This window comes from Festucalex cinctus, chromosome 15, assembly GCF_051991245.1.
Source record: "Festucalex cinctus isolate MCC-2025b chromosome 15, RoL_Fcin_1.0, whole genome shotgun sequence".
Lineage (NCBI taxonomy): Eukaryota > Metazoa > Chordata > Actinopteri > Syngnathiformes > Syngnathidae > Festucalex > Festucalex cinctus.
The window spans coordinates 12,271,980-12,295,515 of NC_135425.1; the positions used below are offsets into that span (position 1 = coordinate 12,271,980).

The 23,536-nt window shown below is 39.4% G+C and overlaps 1 protein-coding gene across 4 annotated transcripts in view; it reads right to left on the reverse strand.

The window, feature by feature from the left end:
• unc5cb (unc-5 netrin receptor Cb) overlaps positions 1-23,536 on the reverse strand; it is a 150,688-nt gene that overhangs the window by 23,107 nt on the left and 104,045 nt on the right. For all 4 annotated transcript variants that reach the window (XM_077496818.1, XM_077496816.1, XM_077496817.1 and 1 more), the window contains exons 4-7: positions 17,505-17,608; positions 7,920-8,100; positions 4,611-4,778; positions 3,454-3,618 (exon numbers count right to left, since the gene is read on the reverse strand). In XM_077496818.1, the coding sequence (XP_077352944.1) occupies positions 3,454-3,618; positions 4,611-4,778; positions 7,920-8,100; positions 17,505-17,608 (618 nt within the window). The remainder of the gene's footprint in view (positions 1-3,453; positions 3,619-4,610; positions 4,779-7,919; positions 8,101-17,504; positions 17,609-23,536) is intronic.

A 23,536-nucleotide genomic window follows, 5' to 3' on the forward strand; every position in this document is an offset into this window, starting at 1 on the left:
ATAAATGAAAGACAATGTGAACTACTACTTCAATACAAATGCCTAAAAAAAAAAAAAAGTGCTTTCCTGCTTTTTAAGTTGTGTAAAGATGAACATGTAAACATTAAAGTTTCTCAGAGGTACAAAAAAAAAAAAAACCCTCAAGTGCTTTTCTGCTTTTTAACTTGTGTAAACATGAACATGTAAACATTAATGGGATCGTTCGGCTTTTTTAACATGAATCTCAATTTGATCCTCACCTCCCGTGTGTGCTATCAGCACTGACTTCTTTCTGACAGCGTTCGGTGACACGCGTTCTGGTTCGACGTTGGACGAGAAGAAAATAAAAAAGAAAATAGTCCAGCAAGCTGGCTGGGGTCTCGGAAATAAAGCGTTTTTCTTCTAAAAACTATTTGTTTTCAAAAGCGTGATACATTTCCACCACAATACTCTTTTCTGAATAAAGTCAGACGCCATTACCGCCAGCCACTACTTTTCTGTTCGTTCGTTCGCATCACTGCGCGGCGCCCTGTAGAACGCTAACCGACGCACTGCAGCCAGCTAGCTGATACTTCCGCCTCAAGTTGTTTGCCTTTTCGGAGCAGGTCTGATGTCATGAAGAGGTGGGTTGGTCAGCTCAGCCATGCTTGTTGTTGTTTTGAATCTCGAGGCGTGAGTTGTGGATGTGTACTCTCGGTCCGTCCCAAAAAGCGTCCCAAAAAGCGTCCCGAAGACCGCGCGCGCTACTGCGTTTCAGTTCCGCGTACTTTTCGCTCGTTTCGCTTCCCTTGGCATATTTATATAATCGGAATTTGGACGTTTGTGAATCGTTCTCGATTGTTCCACGGCCGAATCGTGAATAATCTAAGAATCGGAAATTTTGCACACCTCTACTTGCATAAGTATAAAAGCTAGCCTTTTGAAAATTATTTTCCCATAGTTAAGTGTTTAATGAAAATATATACTGTTTGCTGTAATAAATATTACTTTTCTATGATATTTTAATTTGATATCAGTGTTGCCACAGTTTGAAAAATTTACTTAATTAATAGATTACTGGACTTTAGAAGTACATTACTCATTACTTGATTTGTTAGATTACAAGTTACTTTATTAGTTTCGCTCAACTGATGCCAAAATAGACAACCGGATTTGACAATACTTAATTGGAAGTCCATTTTTTACAATGATGTTTAAGCATAATGAAATCGCATAGAAAATGAAATCGGATGTGCATCATTGAAATAAACAAAATTGCAAATGTCCACTTTGTACTGCAGTGTGAATCACATTTTGGCCTCACGCATCCTTGGAGACTCGCGCATGCGTTCTTGATCAAATTCTCAAACGTGTTTTAGCGCTCGATTGCCACGAAAGCGTTGAAATGAGATCCAAAGACAGAAAATAGGATCAGAAGCATTTACTGGCGTCGAAGACCTCCCAGCATGCATCACTGCGGGGAGTGAATCAGCGCTCGGAGGTGAGTTCAGATTGCGACTTCCATTGCCTTAATGCGAGCGTTCACGTAATGGCTCCTTCGCCTCAGTCGGAGTGGAAACGGTCGTTAGCGTTGACGTGAGTGGCTTCAAGCTCTTAGCTTCTCATGGGGGGTGGGGGGGGGGATCAATCCTTGAAATGATCCTAAATCTATATGACTGTGGGCTTTAAGGGGCGGTCACTATTTGAGTAAGTACGGTAAAACCCGTGCAGGGTTCTACAAGTCGCATAAATAGACAAAAGGTGTGCTTGGACGTCTGCATGCAAGCAAGTGTAAATCAGCGTATTTCACGGGAGAGATGGCAGCACGTTTGGCAAGCGTTTCAACCGCTTGGCTTTTGTTCAAATAAAAACTCGAAACAACTCATCGCCTCAGGAAACGCTTCTGAGTGCGCCACAACAAACTGTCTTGTTTTTTTTGTTTTGTTTTTTTTACCACGCACACCCACGTAACAAAACAACAAAACCAATAGTGAGAGAGAAAGAAAAAAAATGCCACTGAAAAGGCTTTCAACTCCTGCAGCTGTTTGTGAACTTTGAAATGATCGCGAAGGCGAGAGCGAGCCATTACCGGCAACAATTGCTCCCTTTCACAGACATGGAATTGCCAGGTCAAACTTGTGCCGCGCTGCAGCCTCGGCTTCCCTTCCACAAATTTTAAAAATAAAAGCTAGCAATCACAGCAGACTGTTTCTTGTGTGATTGCCATGTAATCGCCATTGTAAAGAAAGAAAGAAAAAAAAAAATGACACCCATAAGCAGTAATTAATTGCACAGTGTAATCTCCATGTGTTCGTTTTTAAACATAATGTATACTTTTGCTGTATTACATAGAGCTGCTATGACACTAATTAGCAGTGATAAAAATTGCAACTGGTACAACGCAAGACTTGAATCACTCTCCCACTCTGATAGAACTGAAAAAAAGAGATACTCTTTTTGGTCTATGTGACAGTTGGCAAGTTTGAAGAAGATCGGTGCGGAAAAAACCATGACTCGAGCGCTGCTTAGAACTCTTCTCAGGGATTGGAACTAAAGAATGAAGTACCAAATTTGGTCGATGGAAAACTTGTCAAGTTTGAAGGAGGTAAACGAAGAAAAATTGTTAATGCTCGTGCGCCGCAAAGAACTCAACTCAGGGATTGCAGTTGGAAAATAAATACCATGCCATTTTTGGCCTATGGAACAACTATCATGTTTGAAGATGATTGGCTAAGAAAGATTGCCACATCTCGAGCGCTGCATAGAACTCAACTCATGGATTGCACTTTAAAAAGGAATTACAATTTTTGGAATAATCAGCCAGGTTGAAATGGACTGGCTAAGGAAAATTACTCAAGTGCTGCATAGAACTCAACCCAGGGATTGCAACTGAAACGAAACACAGTACCTAACACAGTATCTACGGTCTATGGAAGAACTGTGAAGTTTGAAAATGACTGGCTAAGAAAAACTGTAACAACTAGAGCGCTGCATAGAACAAATCATGGATTGGAATTTAACAAAGACACACCATTTTTAGTCTATGAAACAATTTGCCAGACTGAAGTAGACTGGCTAAAGAGAAATTGCTCGAGTTCCGCATAGAACTCAACTCAGGGATTGCCATAAATACTTTTTTTTTTTTTTAAACAATTGTCAAATTTGAAGAAGATTGTCAAAGAAAAATGTTTGTGGCTCGAGCGCCACATCGAACTCAACTCAGGGATTGCCATAAATACTTTTCAATTTTTTTTTATTTTTATTTTTTTTACAATTGTCACTCCTGAAGAAGGTTGTCAAAGAAAAATTGTTGCGACTCAAGCGCCGCATAGAACTCAAGTCAGGGATCAAGCCACAAGTTGCTCGAAGCAAGACACGAAGCAGAAGCTGGAGAAAGATTGCAGTTAGTGTTTGGAGTGAAATGAAACAGCATGAGCAAGTGATTTCTGCGAGGGAGGGATGGCGACGAGCGAACGAGCCGACAATAATACTCACTCTGCATGCACAAGCCGTCCGTGCAGTTCTTGGACTGCAGCACCACGCCCTCACAGTCCTTGCCACCGTTTTTGGGTGCCGGCGCGCCGCATTCCCGCCTCCTCCAGTGGGTGCACTCTGTCCCACAGGTGGACCACTTACTCCACTCTGTCCACAGGCCATCCACTACCACACAACAGACAGCACAAACGCGTGACCGACAATGGGCATGAAGTGAATTATGACGACGTGAAAATGCAATATGTCCAGGGTTGCGAAAATCTGGGAATTTGCATTCCATGGGAATGGATGTGACTAAATGATGTTAAATAGAAATTTACAAAACTGAAGGTTGGATCTTAATTGGGAACTTAAATATAAACTCATACCTTGACTATTTGTCTAAGTTTAAACATATACATGTAAGAATGAAGAACAATTAATTAGATTTTAATAATGCTAAGTTATCATTATTAAAATCTAATTAATTGTTCTTAATTCTTACATGTATTCTATTAATTAATGAATATATATTCGGGTTGTAACGATTATTTTAATCGTTGATGAATCTGACGATTATTTTGTCAATTAATCAAATTGGAAAAAAAACATTTCCAACTCTTGATTCAAAAACAGGACATTTCAAATTGCAAAAAAATGCACAAATATAAGTTAATTATGATTCAATTACCAATATTGTCTGTAGGATCCATTGGAAAGATCGGCAAAAACGTTGTTTTCCAAACTAAAAGAAATTAAAACCAAATCAAATAAACCACAATTCCAAGGATCTGAACAATTTTAAGTTTGATAAGATCTGTAAATGATTGATTGCAAAAAATATCAATTTGATAATCGATTAGCTGATGAATAATCAATTCATTGCTGCACAGTGGACCCCCACCATTTTAGTGAATTGCGAAAGTCTAGGGAGTATAATTGAAGGCCAATAAATAAAAAAATAAAAAAATAAAACAAAATGTACATAATTTGGAAAAAAATATATAGATAGACAGTAGATATGATGTTCAACGTTTCACAGTAAACTTCAACTGTTTCGCTTCCCATGGAAATTTACCAGAAATTTTCCGGAAATTCACTGGCAATATTCCCCACCTCTGTAACCCTAATTACATCTCACGAATATAACACACAGTTGATTGGCGTACAAGCCTTACCTGGACAGAGAGGATTGCACGGCAGTTTCTGGATGCCTTGCCCCTCGCAGATGGCGCCGCCGTTGAGTGGCGCCGGGTTGGTGCAGCTGCGCGTGCGCTTCTGGTAGCCCCGCCCACAGCGGCTGTTGCACACCGACCACTCGGTCCATGTTGACCACCCGCCATTTACTGTTGGTGGGCGGGAAAATAAGAAATGAGCAGAGTGGTATTTCAACATTGTGAGGCTTCAAGTACAATGCAACAGAGAGACTGGAAAAGCCACAGAAAGGCCCCCCCCCCCCCCCCCCCCCCCCATTCATTACAGTAGGTAAATGTAATTTGAGAAAAGTCAGCCACCAACCGCCATATTCTGTACATACACATGAATGTGCCAACACAGGGTAGAACTTTTTTTTTTTTGAGCGCCCCATCACTTTGTCATGCAGCCAGACAGTACATGGTGGTCAGATAGCAGCAAGTTTCCAGTCACCGATTCCTCTTAATGCTTCTTTTTCCTCTCTCATCCGTCTTTGTCAGCCGGCAAAATCCAGAACGTAGCCACAAAACGCCAACCGACCGCTGACATTTTACATCAAGCCTCCGAGACCTTGACTCCCACACCAAGCATCAGCCGAGACCCCCCCCCCCCCCCAAAAAAAACAAAAAAACAAAAAAACAAAAACAAAAAAACAAAAAAAAAACCTCAATATGGTTCAAAATGGATTTTTAGAAGCTGATACCGATTCAGATATTTGGCAGCGTAAAATTCTGATAACCAATTAATCGGGTGATTAAATTTATAGTGCATAAAACAACTTATCACCTTTTTAAACCCAAGAGCTACTTTTTGGGTCCCAATTAATGCAAAAAAATACCAGTTTGATACACACTTATGAGATAACAGATTTGCTTAAATTATCTTTAACAATGTTATTAAGAATTAATATTTATTTATGTGAAAATACTGATCATGTGAACAATTTCTCAGTAAACAGATAAATACCAATACGCAAAGGTTTATTCATTTTCATAAATCTGCGTTTCCAAATCATCACTTCTCCAGCATTCCTAGAAAATCACAATGTCTCATCACTGGTAAGCTACTTTTAAAACAGTCATGTGGTCCTTGAGATATTTTTTTCTGTAACTTTAAAACAAAGAGAAAAATTTGCAATAATTGACCCTTTTTTTTGCCAATTTTTTTGTGGAGGGCGGGATGCTTGACTGTCATTACCTTTGTCAGGGACATAACTTAAGACAATATATATTATGTAATTTTCTCATCCCCCGCTACATATCGGTCAAGCCCACCTTCAGAAGCAGGAGAGAAAAAAAAATTCTGGAGCAGTGCCTAAAATCAATCGGCAAAAATAGGTCGGCCCTAGTTTTTTGGTTTTAATTTCACAACTTGACTCTATAAATAATCCCCCACCCCATATGACAACAATATATTCACATAATATTAGAGCTTCTTCATTCTCATGGAAGCTTTCCTTAATACTCCTTTGTAATGACTATTTAACTCCCTGCAGACCTAAAACGTGAATTCTTTTTTTTTTGGACATATTTTGACATTAGTACAAAGTTCACTTCAACTCTTCCTGTCTTTGCAGTGCTTTCAACAACACATGACACAATTAAGCAAACGTGTGTACCGCATCCCATTTTGCAGGCACGCAGCCGTAGTGACATTGAAGTACTTTACCTATCAAGGATAAGCTGACATTAAAAGCGCTTTCCCCGCGTTGGTGACAGGGAATCCTTGTCGAGACGTCGAGCGCATCGGCTGTTGAACAAGCTTGTTCAAATTCAAAGTGTTTGTGTGTGCTTGCATTGGTCTTACAGCAGCGGTTCACCGTCTAGTCTTTTTCTACACAATGTACGTATTACACAGGTGCAATTTCATGAATAAGAGAAAAATAAAAATGTTTGAAAAATAAAAATACGGTAAAATTGCGTGAGTAACACGCACCTGTGTAGTTTACAGTTTCTTGCATTTTGCTCCACTCCAGGTAAGAATCGCCTCTCATGTTTTAATTGATTTTACATCCCCAAAAGTATAGCAAACAAAAAGAAAAAAAAAAAAAAAGAAAAAAAAAAAAAGAGGCTAAATTCAAATCATGCTAGCAGTTACAGTCAACTCTTGCTAGCAGCTACAGTCAAATTTTGCTAGCAGCTATCTTCAAATCTTGCTAGCAGCTATATATAAATCTTGCTAGCCGCTATATATATATAAATCTTGATAGAAGCTATATTTAAATATTTCTACCAGCTAGATTGAAATCTTGCTCGTAGATATATTTTAAATCTTGCTAGTAGCTCTATTTAAATCTTACTAGTAGCTATATTTAAATCTAGCTATCAACTAGATTTAAATTGTGCTAGCAGCTCTATTTAAATCTTTCTAGTAGCTCTATTTAAATCTTACTAGTATCTATATTTAAATCTAGCTATCAAACTAGATTTAAATCTTGCTAGCAGCTATATTTAAATCTTGCTAGCAGCCATATTTAAATCTTGCTAGCAGCTATATTTAAATCTTGCTAGCAGCTATATTTAAATCTAGCTAGCAGCTATATTTAAATCTAGCTAACAGCTATTTTAATATCTTGCTAGCAGTTTAATTCAAATCATGCTATCCAATTGGGGTGTGAATTGCCTAGTACCTGGCGATTCGATTCGTATCACGATTCATAGGTTACGATTCGATTCGGTACCAATTAATCCCAATCTGAATCTATGTTGATTATTGCTTTTCTTTTCTACCCAAATTTAGAAAATACTAATCAGTAAACTTGTAAATGTACACCGTAAGAAAACTTCAGTCTTAAAACTGTGAGCCACTATATTTAACAATCTGTTGCAATACGTTTCATGTTTGAACAGCATTGAAATAAAACATTAAGGCTTAATGTTTCATTAATACAACATTTTTCCATGCTTACTGTATGAACCCTAACCCTAAGTAAGACGTTTTGTTGAATATTTCCATTAAAAAATATCGATTCGGAGCATATCGAATCGATTCGAGAATTGCGCGCTGTAATATCGCGATATATTGCCGAATCAATTTTTTTTTAACACCCCTACTATCCAATCAAATCTTTTTTTTTTTTTTTGTCTCCACACACAACAACATGGTCTCCCGGGAGGGAGGCAAACCCGCGCTGCCTGCATTGAGGGAAAGCGATGGTACCACCCAGAGCCCAGCTGTATTCAAATCCTGCTAACAGCTAGCAGCAAAATTGCAAACTCTCCCCTTGAGTCGCATCCTGTTGAGCAAAACCGAGGCTAGCCAAATATGCCCATCATCCGGTTAGAGTGGCTTACCGTAGACAATGACGGTGGCAGTGGTGCTGCGTCGCTTGGCCACGATGTTCTTGGCCACGCACGTGTAGTTGGCCGTGTCGGAGAGGCGCGCCTGCTTGATGATCAGATTGTGGTCGATGGTGATGTAGAAGTTCCTGTCGTCTGCGGGGTCGATCACCTCCTCGTTCTTCAGCCACTCTACCTGTGACCGGGAAAGGAGAATGTTGTCGTGTCTGTGCACTGGTATCGGTCTGCAAAAATTGGTATCGAACTCTGCAACTGCAGCATGCTGGCCAAACTAGAAACTATGAAAATATTCACATCTGTTGTTTTGTCTGTTAGCTTTCTGTGACTTACGGTAAGCGCATGATCTCTTTGCAAAATAAACATTAGTATTGCCCTCGCAAGGACATTTCATCTTTTGAGTAGGGCTGGGAATCTTTAACTGTCTCACGATTCGATTCGATTTTTGGATCTACGATTCGATTCAGAATCGATTTACGATTCTCGATTCAACCGATTTTCAATTCAAAATTATTTGATTGACAAATGATTTCTGCTTCATTTTACAGATATGCACAACATTGTCATGATCAACTCCAGTCTGCTTTGCAAGACAAAATGACAAATACAGACATTAAAGTGTCTTTTTTTTGTTGAAACATTTATTAATTTTGTATTGTAAGTAACTTTTCCCATAAAAAACAGCATGTGGGCTACAACTGCCTGTTCCCCTTCTTCTTCATTTCTAATTTAAATAAAATCGATTTTTGGATATTAATATTGATTCAATTCGATTAATGAATGAGAATCTCGATTCTTTTATGACTCGATTTTTTGGCACACCCCTACTTTTGAGTCTCTTACAAGAACCCACAAGTGAGTCTGACGAGCTTTTTAAACTTGTCCCACCAGTTCTTTAAATGATGCTGATAGTGAACTCCTACAGCTGAAGCGGGGGAACATTTGGGATCTTTGTTTGGCTTGAAATCACAAGAACACCCTTTTCTTTGTTGGATGATTTGGAAAAGAACCCCGCAGACACTTTGATTCCAAATATTTCCTCATCTTCAAAGAGCGCGGTCTAGCCATGAGGGGGCCCGACATGCCGACTTCCTGCTCATTGTCGCGTCCCGCGACGGCAGGGAGCCCCTCGGCCCCCAAACCGCCGTTTGCCAGATAAGACGACGGGCGGGGCAGGTCGAGATAAGCAGGATGTTTATAAAAAGATGAGATGAAGTAGAAAGGAGAGGGCCGAGTGTGATTTCAACACTAGTGGACATTGTTGTTAAAAAGAGAGAAAAAAGCAGCATTGTTCGATGTCTCTCGAAAGGGAAGATTAACTGATTGTGACACAAAGTTGGTTGTAAGTCAACGTCAGCAGAACTTCCCAAGCGGGTTTCACTGTTTTCTGTGTTCACATGGAAATAGACGGTGGATTCAAAACGATGTTTTCCTACTACACAGACATCAGACATTAATTCCCTCGTGACAAACTTCCAGCCTGTTTTCAAACTGAACTGTTTTCTTTTAGAGGTTTTGATTTTGAGAATCCTCCAACAATTCGGTGGTTATATGAGTCTCATTTTCAGTGGTGGCATCTCTACTGTATTTAAGCATATTTTAGGCATCTGTACTTGCATATTTTCTGACAATACATTCTCTAATATTTGAAATATTTAAACTTTTCTCTGCCACAAGATGGGACCAAAGCACTGGTTAAAATAAAGTATTGCTTGATCTTGGTGCCATGGAACAACATTGAAATGACGGGAGCATCTTCTATTAGGCATGTCAAGGCACTGTCTGTTATAAAATTAGTGCTTTGGCGCCATTTTGAGACATGTATGAGCAGTTACCATATTGGCAAGGGCGAGTTTCTGAAATTGACTTTTTCACATTGATATGAATGGAAGTGTCAATCCGTTCAAAAAAAAAAAAGACAAAAAAATGTTATTTATTTTTTTTAAAACAATGAAAATAAAACTCTACCACATATTACTTAAAGGAAAAGGAAGACACAATTAAATAACAAGAATTAAAGTTTGTGTAAATCCATCCCGAGATTCTCATTAAATTGCCAAAGATTCACTCATTGTTAGTCGGAGTGCCTCATTGCGCGATGAGAATAAAATGTGATTACTAACAATAATGTTATGATTTGCCATTTTGTGCCCTAATGGAACAAATAAAGGACGACGAGGAGTCGTGTTCTCCGAAACGAGACTGACAGCCTGTAGGGGAAAAAAAAAAAAAAAAAGCTCCTTGTCCAATTTTTCTTTTGCACCAATCACAGCGACGGCCTCTGTAGACGCGACGCGTTCGGATGTCAAGAGCACTTTGATACAGGGCTGGTAATTAAAAATTTAACAAAAGAGCTTTTCAGTGTAGATGTGGCGCTGTTGGGGAGGATGCGGCTTGGGGGGGGTTGTAGACGAGGGACAGGCAGTAGTAGAGCGAGAAAGAGATCGAAAGCAAGTAATGGTGCAGTCCTCACATTTTGCCTCGCCCGACTATAATTAGGACTCATTAATAAAAGCAGAGATGAGAAGGTAAGCCCGACTCGACATCACATTTCTCCACAAATCGTGCAACTTTTCTCCCCCCCACACACCCCTCATTAGCTCCTGATTGGCAGTGGAACTTCCAGAAGAGGTAATTGGCACATCTTTTTTGTCATTAACCGGGGGAAAAGTGCCACATGTCGGCAAGTCACAGAGACGGCGAGTCAAACACGAGCGTTAAGGGAGGAGGAAAATACATCATGACGGAGTGGACTTAAAGGCAAAAAAAAAAAATAATAATAAAAAACAAAAAAAAAGGAGGAAGATGATTAGCATTCAATGTGAGCCGGCCCCTATATAGAAAGTACAAAAACGTACCGAGTGCTTGACAAATCACATCCAATAGAAGGTCAAATGTGATGACTTGAAATCAAGGCTGTCTCTCAAAGAGAAGTTTGCTCCAGCAATAATAATAATAATAAAAATGATAAAAAGTAGCTTTACCGTGACAACAGCCTTTGATCCATATGTTTCACAGCAAATTATTTCATAAAAACACTATAGAATACATCTAACATGACAATTATGATTAATAAAATTCCTATCTTCAATCTCTGCTCACCATGCATACCACCACCAGCACTGACTATTTTTGGAAATTTTTAGTGTGTTTGGTACAGGGCTTCTCAAAGTTTTGGGTTTGAGGAAATGACAAAAGGGAAGACATTTTGTCTTTTTTATTTTTGCTCGAAATTGTATTCTTAAAAATAGTTAGCCCACTATCATAATTGTTGAAAAATATGTCTCTTGTTTTTAGAAAACGTTCGGGCAATTATGTTAATCATAGAACTTAATTCCTATAAGACCACTACAGAAGCATGGAACTGCAATAATCAACATACGGCTAAGCAGTGATCGAGCGGGAGTGTAAAGTGACTAGGGATGACAATGGCAATATTGTGAAATCGCAATTTTAAAATCGCTACAATATTGCAGTCATCATGTCATGATAATAAAAACAGCACATATTTTTAAAAAGTCAACTTGATTTTCATGTGTGCAGTTCTAGTACCCTCTGGTGGCTAGTTTTTTTTTTTTTTTTTTTTAAATGCAGTTTAATTTTTATATGGCATGTTTTGGCCCTTATATGTTTAAAATTCACACTAACGGTCAAATGAAAGGGAACGTAATATGCCTTGTGAACCGAGTCAATATATGTGGAGGACCTCAATATGTGCTTGCATTAGCAAGTAAGTGCCTCAATATCAAGTGTTATTAGAGATTTACGTTGTTTATATGCATTACTGTAATGTAAGAAAGTACAATATTGTTTTTTTTTCTACAATATTGTGACCTTTTTTGTATCACCAACCTCCCCAAAATATTGCGATAATTATCGTATTATGACAATATCATGATAATATCGTATCTTGATGTTTGGATATCGTTTCATCCCTAAAACTAACTTGACAGGGCGATTACTAAAGGAATCGATGGAACAATCGTTAGGAGGATATTCAATTCTAAATAGCCCTAATACTTGTAATGTCTAAAACACAAAAATATGCAACTTGTTAGAAAGGTCGAGTTAGCATTAGCACCAACACGAGAGGAGTCTCGGCTGGTCTGTGGTTTATAAAGTGCTAAATTTGACAATCGGGGTTGCCATGACAACAAAGAAAAGACAAGTTTTTTTTGTTCCCCCCCCCCAACCTAAGCGTTGAGTTTAGGAAGATTTTTTTAACATTAAAAGTAAATGTAGGAATAATCTTTTTGGGTGGATGTAGCATTTAGCTGTCTGCATTGATGAGCACTGACATTTATTTATTTATTTATTTATTTATTTATTTTTATTGCGGGGGCCCATGTGGCACAGACCACAGTGTGGAATGGTGCACGCCAACACATTTCAAATTAGCCAAATACAGTTAAATGGAGCACACGATATACAATCGGCTCACTTGTTAAGAGCCTGGGCAAGACGAAGCCTTTCATTACTCATCAGTGTTCTGTCAGAAATAGAATGAGGGGCTGGTGTTTTTTTTTTGGGGGGGGGGGTAGTTGCTGTGCTGTGCAGCAAGTGTGTGTGAGCTCTCGCTGTATCTGCCCTGAGGCGCCTTAAATGACACACCTGGAGGACGTGCTGCAAAAAAGAAAAAATATATTACAAGCTAATTATTCAATTGTTCACGGCGAGGTAACTGAACCATATGTGGCGCATCTGCCTGCGTGACAAGTATGGAAATGTCAAGCTGTGAAAATATTCACAACACAGAAGGAGAGATGGCAAAAGAGGTGCTTTGCTCTACTGTGTGTTTTTGAGGGTTCTGAAAGGTGTTTCCCATGAGACTTGGATTTTCACTCATCTTTTTTTAACCTTGTGATTTTAATACTTGTTGTCAGGGAACTATGGTGAAGTTGAAGTTTCAGTTCAGCTATCAAATCATTTTTTCAGGAGTATTTCACAAATCATTAATTTTGCATTATTAAACAATATGATGCATAAGGTACAGGTATTATTTTCATCACGTTCTACTGTAGCATGTTATGTTGACTGTTTACGGCTTTAAAAGGTGGGGTTTGGCCAGCAAATGATAGTGTAGTGTTTGCTGGATGATATGCTAACACATTAGCCAGTCTGTGTTTTGAGTGACTTGGCGAGTCATTTGGCTATCAGTAGCTCATGTATCATGTCTTTATTTCTTTACCATTTTTCAAAGTGATTGAAAGTTCAGGTGGCTTCTGTCCTTAATCACTTACTGGGGTATTGCAGTACCTTCTCACTAGTGACGGTAGGCTATATTAAATTAGCCAACATCGATATGTTATCCTGTGTTAACACACATTGTAAGATTTGTACAATCCATACTAATGTGCATCACGAATACAGAGTTTTGTTTTTGTTTTTTTATCCTGTGGGGGCTGCTTGAAGAGTCACATTAAAGCGTGGATGTCATTTGAGGAGCAGCGCAGATATAAACAAGCACACCGACTCAAGTTCAAAAATGTCCTCCAACACATTTTGGGGTGATTAGGAAAGTGTTTGGCTTTAAAAAACGAGAATCCGCTCATTAAAACCTCATTTCCATGTTAAATTAAAAGAAAAAAATAAGCAACCACCTGGCACAAAGCAATTCACCTTCCCAACAGTTCCAGATTGCCAGGAGAAACGAGCATTTTTCACCGCTTTGTTTGGAAATATAAACAAAGAAGCACTTGCTTTTAGTAGTGTCGTTGCCTCCTTCTGTTTCAAACATGTTTCGAAAAGGTAGCGTAATGATTTCCAGAGGACTTTAGAGTCAAGCGCAGCAATTTTCCTACAAAGCTCGACATGATTGACAAGTGAGCGCCTGGAGGTCAATCTTGACTCGGCTGCCACAGAGGCTTGAAAGCGGCCTCCTGACACCCTGCTCTCCGGGGGTCACTTTAATGAACACACACCTTGTCTTTTACGAGCTCCTCAAGCCGTGGTTTTCTTGACAGTCGCCCCTGTCGACACTTTGAGGCGAAGAAGTCACTTAGGTGACATAAAGTACCTCTACTCTCCACTGAAAGAGGGCTGGGAGGCATAAAATGGTAGACAACTCTGGAACTCAAGCGTTACAGTCAGGGTGATCAACCCTAAGGCTACGTCCACTTTAACAAAGTTATTTAATCGCTAAATATAGTGACAAGAGTTTGCCCCGATTCGATCACAATCAAGCCAGGTCAAGAAATTTCAGTTGATCGTAGAAATAGCCAAAAGCTTTCACGTTCGTTCCCAGAAGAAAAAATAAGCACAGTGTGAGTGTGGAAACATTTTGCGAACACAGGTGACAGTCAGGGTAAGCCCAAAGATACAACAAAAACTCAAGTAAGCCCACAAAGTTCTCAGGGCATTGAATCAATCGCAACTAGATTGTTCTGGTTTTCTTAGAAAACGCTTTGCCTCTCCACCAAGCAGACGTCATTAGTTCTGCAACAAGCTTTAGTTAGAAAGGGACTAGACCAGCCCTAGCTAGGCCTCCAGAATCAAGTGAATTTGGTTACATTCTTTTCTGACTATTTGAGTGAATATTTAGGGTAAGCAGTCCCAGAATCCAGAAAGCTTAAGAGTACCTGGTGTAATGAATACATTCTCCTTTGGACGTAGTTTGCCAAAGGTGTAGTCAGACCTTTTATTTTTGTAAACTTTGTTTCACTTAAGCCCAAAAGTCTGTGTGAATCAATTTAGTCACCAGCATCTACTTTCCAGCAATTTAATCCAAACTACAGCAGACTGACTTTTTTTCTTGGTTGACCTAGTCATTTTCTTCTCAGCAATGCCAGTGGACTTAATCATGGCAGAACAACCTCACCCACCCCCGCGGAGTATGAATGACTCTTTACCCACGATAACACTGCAGGACCCCGACTGACCAAGGAGATGCCTGAATTAACGTCCGGCTCCCATAGAAACGAGGCGCAGCGGCAGCTCTGAGCGCCGCGTTCACCTCTGAACCCTCGTCTTTCTCTCAGCTCTGAAGTGAGGAGACGGAGGAGGCGGTAGAAGAGAAGGAACAATAAAACCACATTCTTCCACCGAGCAGTTTTATTAGGCCGACGCGCATTTTCGCGTATGAAAGGAGTCGAGGGTTACTTGCGAGGAAGCTCTTACGATTCGAATGAAAGAGTCTCGCCGAGGATCTCTCAGGAAAGGTTCTGCGTCCTTGTCTTCATCTTTATTACTCAATTTTTCGGTCCCTCTCGGCAAGAAGTCCCACGTTACAGAGAAAGAGCACAAAACAGTCTTCAGCCAAATCACCCACGCTGTTGTTCCTCCTACAGTAGTCTCATCGTTCAACAGTAATCCTCATCATTGAGTCAATTTCAAAGATGGTAATGCGGATCTAAAGCAGGTGAAACCAAGTGGAAAGCCAGTTTGCGGATGAGTGTGGCTTGGTCTGAAAGTCCAAAGCTTTTCACAGTACTTGGGCCAAAGACTTCTCAGTCTACACTTTTCAGTGTTAAAAAACTGTCTAAATTGTCCAGGAAATTTTAAAATTCAGAAGAGAAGACTGGAAAAGAGACAAGAAAATGTTAAAGTTCAGAAGAAAAGACTGAAGTCCGGTAAAGTTTAGTCCGTAGAGCTTCATTCCTTCACAAAGTCAAAAAGCCCGACTTTCATCTTGCAAGAAGAACTGATTTCTCTAGAATCACAAAGTTTCAAGAAAGCCGCTTGATCAGCAGGATGACGGAGTCTGTGTACAAGTTCACAGATGTCACTCACACATTTCCTCTTCTCCAAAGCCGAATTCTAGCAATGAGCGCAAGAAGAGCCAACAATGACGGTGCATTTCCAGGAAGTTGTTTTCATTAGTTCTTTAGCCCGTCATAGGCTGGACATAGAGGACACAGAGAGGGTCTGAACATTATTGGTTCTTATTTGGTTGTTGCTGGTTGTTAGTGATTGGTGATTTTGATCGTCTTTGGGTCACTTTAACTTAAATAAAATAATGTTGACATAAAAACTGAAGAAGCACACTACTCAATGTGTTTTGCAATCCAGACCAGTTGGTTTGGATTGCAAAATTGCTCATGGTAGGCAGCAAGCCAGACAGACAGTTCATGGCTTTATGTATAAAATTCAACTCAATTCTCAGGAGAACAGTAACCAAGTCGTCACTACAATCCCAACAAGCACACGTGTTTTGAACTAACTACAAAGCAGGACGATATAGGAACACCATAGAAGTAAGTCTAAAAGTCAATTGCATGCAGTCAGCACGATTTAATAAGAAAATTGTTACGAGTGTTTGGGTTTTTATGGCTTAAACCGCAGTGGGCCGTGCAGCCAACCAACCAACCGCACCAACTCAAAACATCTCATCTTCTCCGTGCCGTGTTTTTCTTCGTCGGCGGGAGAAATATGACAGAGCTTTCCTGTCGCAGCGTCTGCAACGTATTTCTCTAGATCCAGATGAAACCAAAGACCCTGCACATCTGTTTTTTTCTCCGCTCACTACAAGGTTCTCCTGTGTCCAGCTGTGTTTAAGTTTAGGGATGGGAAAAATAAATGATGCAATGGAACCTTTGTCTTTTTTTTTTTTTTTTTAGCATGAGGTAATGGGGTGTAATTAAAGAATTTGAAAGCATGCTTCTGTACATGCTAAACTAGACTGGCAACCTAAGAAATGCATCCGTTGATGATCACAACATACGCCACTGGGGATCCGCCAATTGTAGTTACCGTACAATATTGTAGGTACCATAAATAAATAGCCTCTCATCAAAAGTCAACAGATTGTCTCCAGATCTTTGGTGACCCAAATGAAGACAAGCGCTCTAGAAAATAAATGGATGTCTCCTTCAAAGACTGAAAAACGCATCCACAGGATGGCCACTTTAGCGACAAGTCCTTCATCTCCTTCGCTGACCAATCATTGTCATCCATTTGAGTTAGCGAAGCACCCCGCTGTGCCCTCAATCGCCGCACCAAGCAAATCCGCAGAAGAGCTGGCGAAGACGCCGCAGACAGTTTACGGCCGCGGTTGCAGCCCGGACGGATTGTTTAAGGACAGTCTGTCGAGTAGCGCCTGAAACTTTGGGCCATTTAGCCTGTCAGCACTTTGAGCGCGGATAAATGTTGTGCAGTTCCACTCGGTTAACTCGGCGTTTCCAGGTCAATCACAAGCCTTGACAGGGTTCATTCCGACACCCCCACCCACCACAAAACACACACACACACACACACACACACACACACACACCCCCACACATACACACACCCACACACACACGCACGTACGCCAGAGTGGCCCCTCCACTACCCCACATCAATCTCGTCTTTCATCCTCTATTTATGTTCCTGCAATCTCAAGTGAGCCTTTTCAAATGCACTTTTATAATGTTCTACTGTAGACTGGGAGGAAGTAACATAGGGACACAGCTGGTTTGACTCTAATTTTCTTTTTTTGTTTCTTTTTTCTTCACTAACCATCAAATTTTATGAACTGTGTTAACCATACATACGAAATAGGCCAGAAAGAGGCAGTGGAAAAGAAATGTCCATACCTGCTGCCCAAACGGTGCAAAAGAAAAACCAAAACAAAGGCTAACAATAATATTTTGGCTCATGGCTTACCTCAGCCATTGGGATGCCTTCAGGCGGGCGGCACTGGAGCAACACTTCTTGTTCTAGTGACACTTCCTTCCCGAGCGGTTCTTGGTCGAAGGTCTTCCTCAGGTCTGTTATGTAGAAAATCACATTGTGTGTTAATTTTTGGACTACATCAACGATGGTTATAGTTGTTATCACACATTAGTACGTTGGCTCCCTCTAGTGGTACGCCAAAGAACCACTGTCTCAGTACAGTTCATTGTGTTTCACTTTAATGATTTAATCTTTACCACCTGTTTGCTTTTAAATTATTTAAGTATTAATTTCTATTTAACCTTTTATTGTGGCATATATTTTGATTGAAACATTATTCAAAAGTAGCTTTTTTCCATTGAATGTTCCTATATTTAAATCGGGCCCAACGATTAACTCATTCACTCCCAGCTATTTTCACAGAAGCAATCCTGTGCGCTCCCGACTGTTTTACTGGATTTTGACTGATTTTGCAAGGCCCACAGAATATTGTGCTCTATTGCTATAAAAGCATGGAACCTATCAAAAGAACGATTAAAGAATTGGAGAGAAAAGCTGGACTGGAGACCGCGATGAACCGAAATCGTGATGAAGACTGATCTGACTGAAGGTGTGGTCAGACACATGGCCTTCATTATGCCCAGTTATCTAAAGCTACTGGACTGAGTCAATCTACATGGTATCAATCAACAAGTGATCAACAAACTATTGGAACGGATCTACTGTCTGGAACACGAACTACATGCGATCAAATCACTGGTGAAGATGAGCTGATTGAACTTTGAACTTTTAATAATCTATTTGCCTGAACTAAAAGACTCCAAACGCAATCAACTGGATAACTAATATCATGGAAATGATGAACTGAGTGAACATTTATTATCTATCCCTGCTGACTTTTAACTCTAGTTGTTTGATTTTCTGAGTCCTAGTATAGTATGGGGGCGGGAAATTATAAGCTTTATGCTTCTTCCTGCCAGCCCTTTTTCTTTTCGGTTATTACATGTTGAAATTGTATGATGAAATGTTTGTTTGTCACAATGCTGTCCGAAAGGAAAAATGAACAAATAAAATCAAAATGAAAGTCTCTTCTTTCATCAGGGAAAAAAAAGAAGTATGTTTCTGTTTCCGTTTTGCAGCAATTATCATTAGAAGAGAGCTAAGTTTCATCAGTTTTCACAAATCTATTTAAAATTTTAAGTAATTGAGCTACCATTTCTGCAACTGTTCTTTGCAGTTGAGAGGCTGCATCAAAGCCTTCTGTATGCTCTAGCATAAAAAAAACAAACAAAAAAAAAAAGTATAAATACGTCTTTGAGACACTTAAAACATTAAAAGAAGAAAACAAAAAAAAAACGTATTTACACGTTATTGGGAGCAAATGAGTTAATCTTTCATTCAATCATTCAATTCAATCATTCAACGAATCGGACCATATTAGCGCTTTTGAAATCGGAATTTTTATTTTTTTTTTGCTGATTTTTGCCAATTGTTCTTTTAAAACAAACATTAAAAAAAATCGTCAAAAATGTGGCCAATGTTTCTCTCTGTTGTAGAGTTAAACAAATATTAAATGATAAAGTGTTGTAAAACCATAAAATTTTCTACGTGTAATTCATATATTTCTTGTAAGCCATGAGGAATCACAAGAGTATTATATTTATATTCTTCTCAATTAATCCGTTATTAGATATTTTTTTTCAAAATAACAATACTCACAGGCGTATATTCTTTATCACTGGGGGGAAAATGAATAATGTGCCTGCAGCTTACTAAGCCAGTTGTGAAACTTCTTTATTTGTGTCACCATGTCTGTATTATACTGCCCTCTGGGGGCCTATAGGTGCACACACCAGAAGTGGCGGCACAGTACCCATTTGAAGCAAGAATGTGAAAAAAAAATACGGGAAACACCGTTTAGTTCTTTACAGTCTACTTTCTGTCACTACTACTATGTTTTTATAAAATTACAACAGTGGTCTATTTGGGCCATTTGCCATAGACACTCCCTCACACCTAAATGGTGCACCTGCAAGTCATAAAATGTAACACTAATATTTTCTTACAATAAAAAAAGCAAACTAAGGAACATGACCTGTCCGTCTTCAGGGGGAACATGAAAAAAAAAATGTTCATGTAAAATGACTGCTAGAATGGTTGGGGTGGCAGTCATTTCCATAAAAGGTTGCTATGAAACCTGAATGGACCGACTGACTGACGGGCATATTTAAGACTACACTGCAGCTAATGGAGAGGAACGGGGAGAAAAGAAAGGGCAGGAAAGGCAAGGAGGTGAGTGGGCGTGAAAAATGAAAATAAGGGTGAATCCAAAAATTTGCATCAAGAGTGTTTTTTGTGAGTTGAAGTTGAAAGGAGGTTTTCTGCCGTCTGCATCTGTTAATAAAAGTATGATGGGAAGAGAGGAGAGTGAAGTGTTTACACTGTGATACACTAGAGGAAAAAAAAAAAAACATTTACGGTAATATTGTTTTTTGGGGATGTTTCCATCAAACTAGAAACCACAGAACGCAATTAAGAAAAAAAAACGCAAACTGTTTACAGTGGCATTTTTTTAAAAGCCAGTACAGTATACAGCTGTATTTAACTTTAGCATATAATACATGTTTATTATTTACTTTGTCGTTTATTTTATGTGAATCATTATTTAACGGTAGTTTTATTTTCCAATAGTTAAGCGCTGGAATCAACCAGACAATTTAATCAGTCGATATTAGCTCTTCTAAAATGAGCCGATTTCTTTTTAACCAATTTGTCGATTTTCTGTTAAATACACATCAATACATTACAAAATTTTACAATCATTTTTTTTTTTTTTTTTTTTTTTCCACGAGCTCAGAATTGTTCATTCGGTAGTCTTACCGAGTCAACGTCTTATCATCATTGCTCTTTTTTTTATTTTATTTTTTTGAACTATCATAATGACATTAAAAAATAATAATAATAATTGGGCGATTTTTGACGATTTATAATGACTTCTAAAGGCAAAGTATCATTAAATAGACAAGTGTTCTACAGTGATTCACATTCTTATTGCTGTAATGTCAAAACATAAGTTATTTTATTAACTATATATATATTTTTAAGTAATTGGTCCATTAATTGGTTATCAGCCATTTTGGTTTGATGCAGCCATTTTTTTGATAAATTCTACCTACTATGGAATTTAATGAAGAGCCCCAGTTGGATGCATTAATACTAGACAGATATGCGCCACTAAATTGTGTGCACTTATTTGTCTATGCCATCTAATATGTGAGCAGAATCATGTTCAAGTTTGAAAGATTTGCCATGACGCAGAAGTGCGAGGACCGTTAATTGCTACTATAGTCCTAATGACTCACAAGCAAATGAGGTTATTTCGAATTCAACGTCTTTGTTATTTGCTCCTCACAACACTCGAGTCGAATGTGAGCTGCCAAAAAAAGCTGTTGGACTAGTTCAGTCATTACCCTGCATATAGCGCCTTAGGGAACATTTTTGGGTGTTTCTAATGTTTTTTTGTCCTTTCCAAGCAATTTGGTGATACTCTTGGGAACCGTGAAACATTTTGTTTTGTTCCTAAAACACAAACAGTTCAACCCAATCAACTTGCTTTCTTTGCATCTTTTCAAAGGCATTGATTTGATTCATTTGTTTCATCTGCTCTGTGTGGAAGAAAAAAAAAACACTCATTGTGACTCTTGTAAGTAATTTCTTGAATGGGGGCAGGCTATCACAAGGAATTTGAGCGTTTGTTTGTCCTCCAGCGGACACGCACGCGCGCCAAACGCTTTTATTTCCGTGCGTCTGAAAGGCACATCTCCAGCACGACAAGCTCTTAACTCGCCAGCACTGGCTGTGACTCACAATCTGATTTAAGTGTATATGTTCACATGATGGGAGGAGGAGAGCAAAACAAGGCCATTTTCCCCATTATACTAACGGGATCGAGTCTGGCTGTGAAATGACGCCCATCCGGGGAGCGAGACCGGTCGAGGAGCTAATCCATTCAGCGGGAGCTAATGGGAGGAGAAGGGGGAGGGGGGGTCCATTGTGATTTGAGGGATGGGTTAGCGCTGGCAGGCTGCTCATCATGGGTGATTATAGGAGGCGGAGCAGCGGGGGACGGCTCAGTGGGGGAGCGACAGGCGTGGATCCGACGCTCCGTTCTGGAATAACAGAGGTGGAAACAGAGGGAAAGTGTGGCAGCGAGTGGACGGGCTGCGCAGAGCTGCTGCCAGTCCGCTTTAGGTCCAAGTGATAGCCGGAGTGGAGCCAAGCGAGTCGATGTGACCTCCTTTCTCTTTGCCACAAGTTTGGATGAAACACTGGTCGATTTTCAAGAAAAGTATACTTGTGGTGCCTCTCGCAAGCACAATGAATCCTGATGCAAATTTGATCAAAATAGTAAATAGAGTGTACTTATGTTGCACATTTTGTTGATCATATGCTTACAAAGCCAAATTCACTCATCTCATTCAAATATATTGGAGTGTAGCACACACCAGTTAGCATAACGCATGGAAAGTGAAATTTTTTTTACTTGAACCTCCTTTGACTGCGGCATTTATCTGACGGGGTGTCAAAATTAGCGCATTAATTTTGAGTAATTTTAAAGTTCCTTTAACAACACTATTTTTTCTTACGTGCGATTAATGACTGCTCCTTACTTGGAAAGCCTGTACTGGGGGAATTCCAGTTGCAACGCAGCACACACGTCCATAATAAATATAATGATAATGCATGTATTTGTGGAGACTGGGGTCAAGTTGCATTAAAAATGTGCAGAATTTCACAAGTTACTTCATGTTAAAGTTTGGATAGATTTTCATATGAAAAGAATAACGCACTGAGCTGTCACCTACGTCTGACAAATGCAATTATGCCATCTAGTGGCAGAAAAATCACCTCAATACAACTCAATATCACACTCGTTTTTTACCGTACAGTACAGCTTTTTAATTTTATCTCAATTTTATCAATTATTCTGAAATTACTGAATCAATGACTAAAAGATGGAGTCATATTTCTATTAGTTTAACATTTTTTCCACTTTTATGTTAACAAGAGTATGAAAAAAATATATTGTACATTTAGAACAGATATAAAATGTGTGATTTATTGTAAGTTAAGTATTTAAGTCAAATGTTAATATTATTAACATTTGAAATATACAGACAAGTGGCGACCGCAGTGGACTACATTTCCCATGATTCTTAAATGCAAAAGCAGGAAATAATTCTAGTACTGATCAATGCATGCTACTAATAGAATGTGGATTCAACTGATGACTAACGTCAATTTAGAAGTTAATAGGAAGGAATGTAAGATTTAAAAATCCTTTTAATGGGTTTATTGTGTGAATCATGATGAACTGTGTGATTGATGTACACATGACAAAAAAAGGGGATGCAGGGACAGGACCTGTGTACTACCGGGACAAGGTTGGCCAAATCTGCCAGCCCGGAACGCCCTATACTAGCCTCATCCTAGATGGCGCTAAGCTAGCTCGTCTCTCAGGTTCGGTGTCCAAGTTTGCCAACTCCCTTTCGTTTGTTGTTAGCATGCCGTTAGCCAACCAACAGCTGAGGCGCTAGCTGGCCATATGCTCCCTTAACAACTTTGGATGCAGCGCATACATTAGGGCTGAGGGAAAAAAAAAAAAAAAAAAAAGTCATTATTCAGTGGAATATTGGAAAATATTTGATAGCGACAGCCCTCGCTTTCACCTATTTCACAGCCCTATGCCTTGAGATACAAGTGACCTGACTTACAAAAGGCTTATTGCCACTCCCAGTTAAAATGTACTGTTAAACTGAACTAAACAAAGAGCATTATACATTGTTTGTCTGCTAGCTTAATGCTAACACATGATAGGCACGCCAAACCAAAAAGGTCCATTTGAGTTGTACGTTGAACAAGCGGCATACCCGGACTTGGATGAAAATGATGGCAATTGGGTCAGCGGTAAGGAGCAAACGCTGCTTTCGACAGGAGTTGAAAGTGCACCGACACGTCCCTTC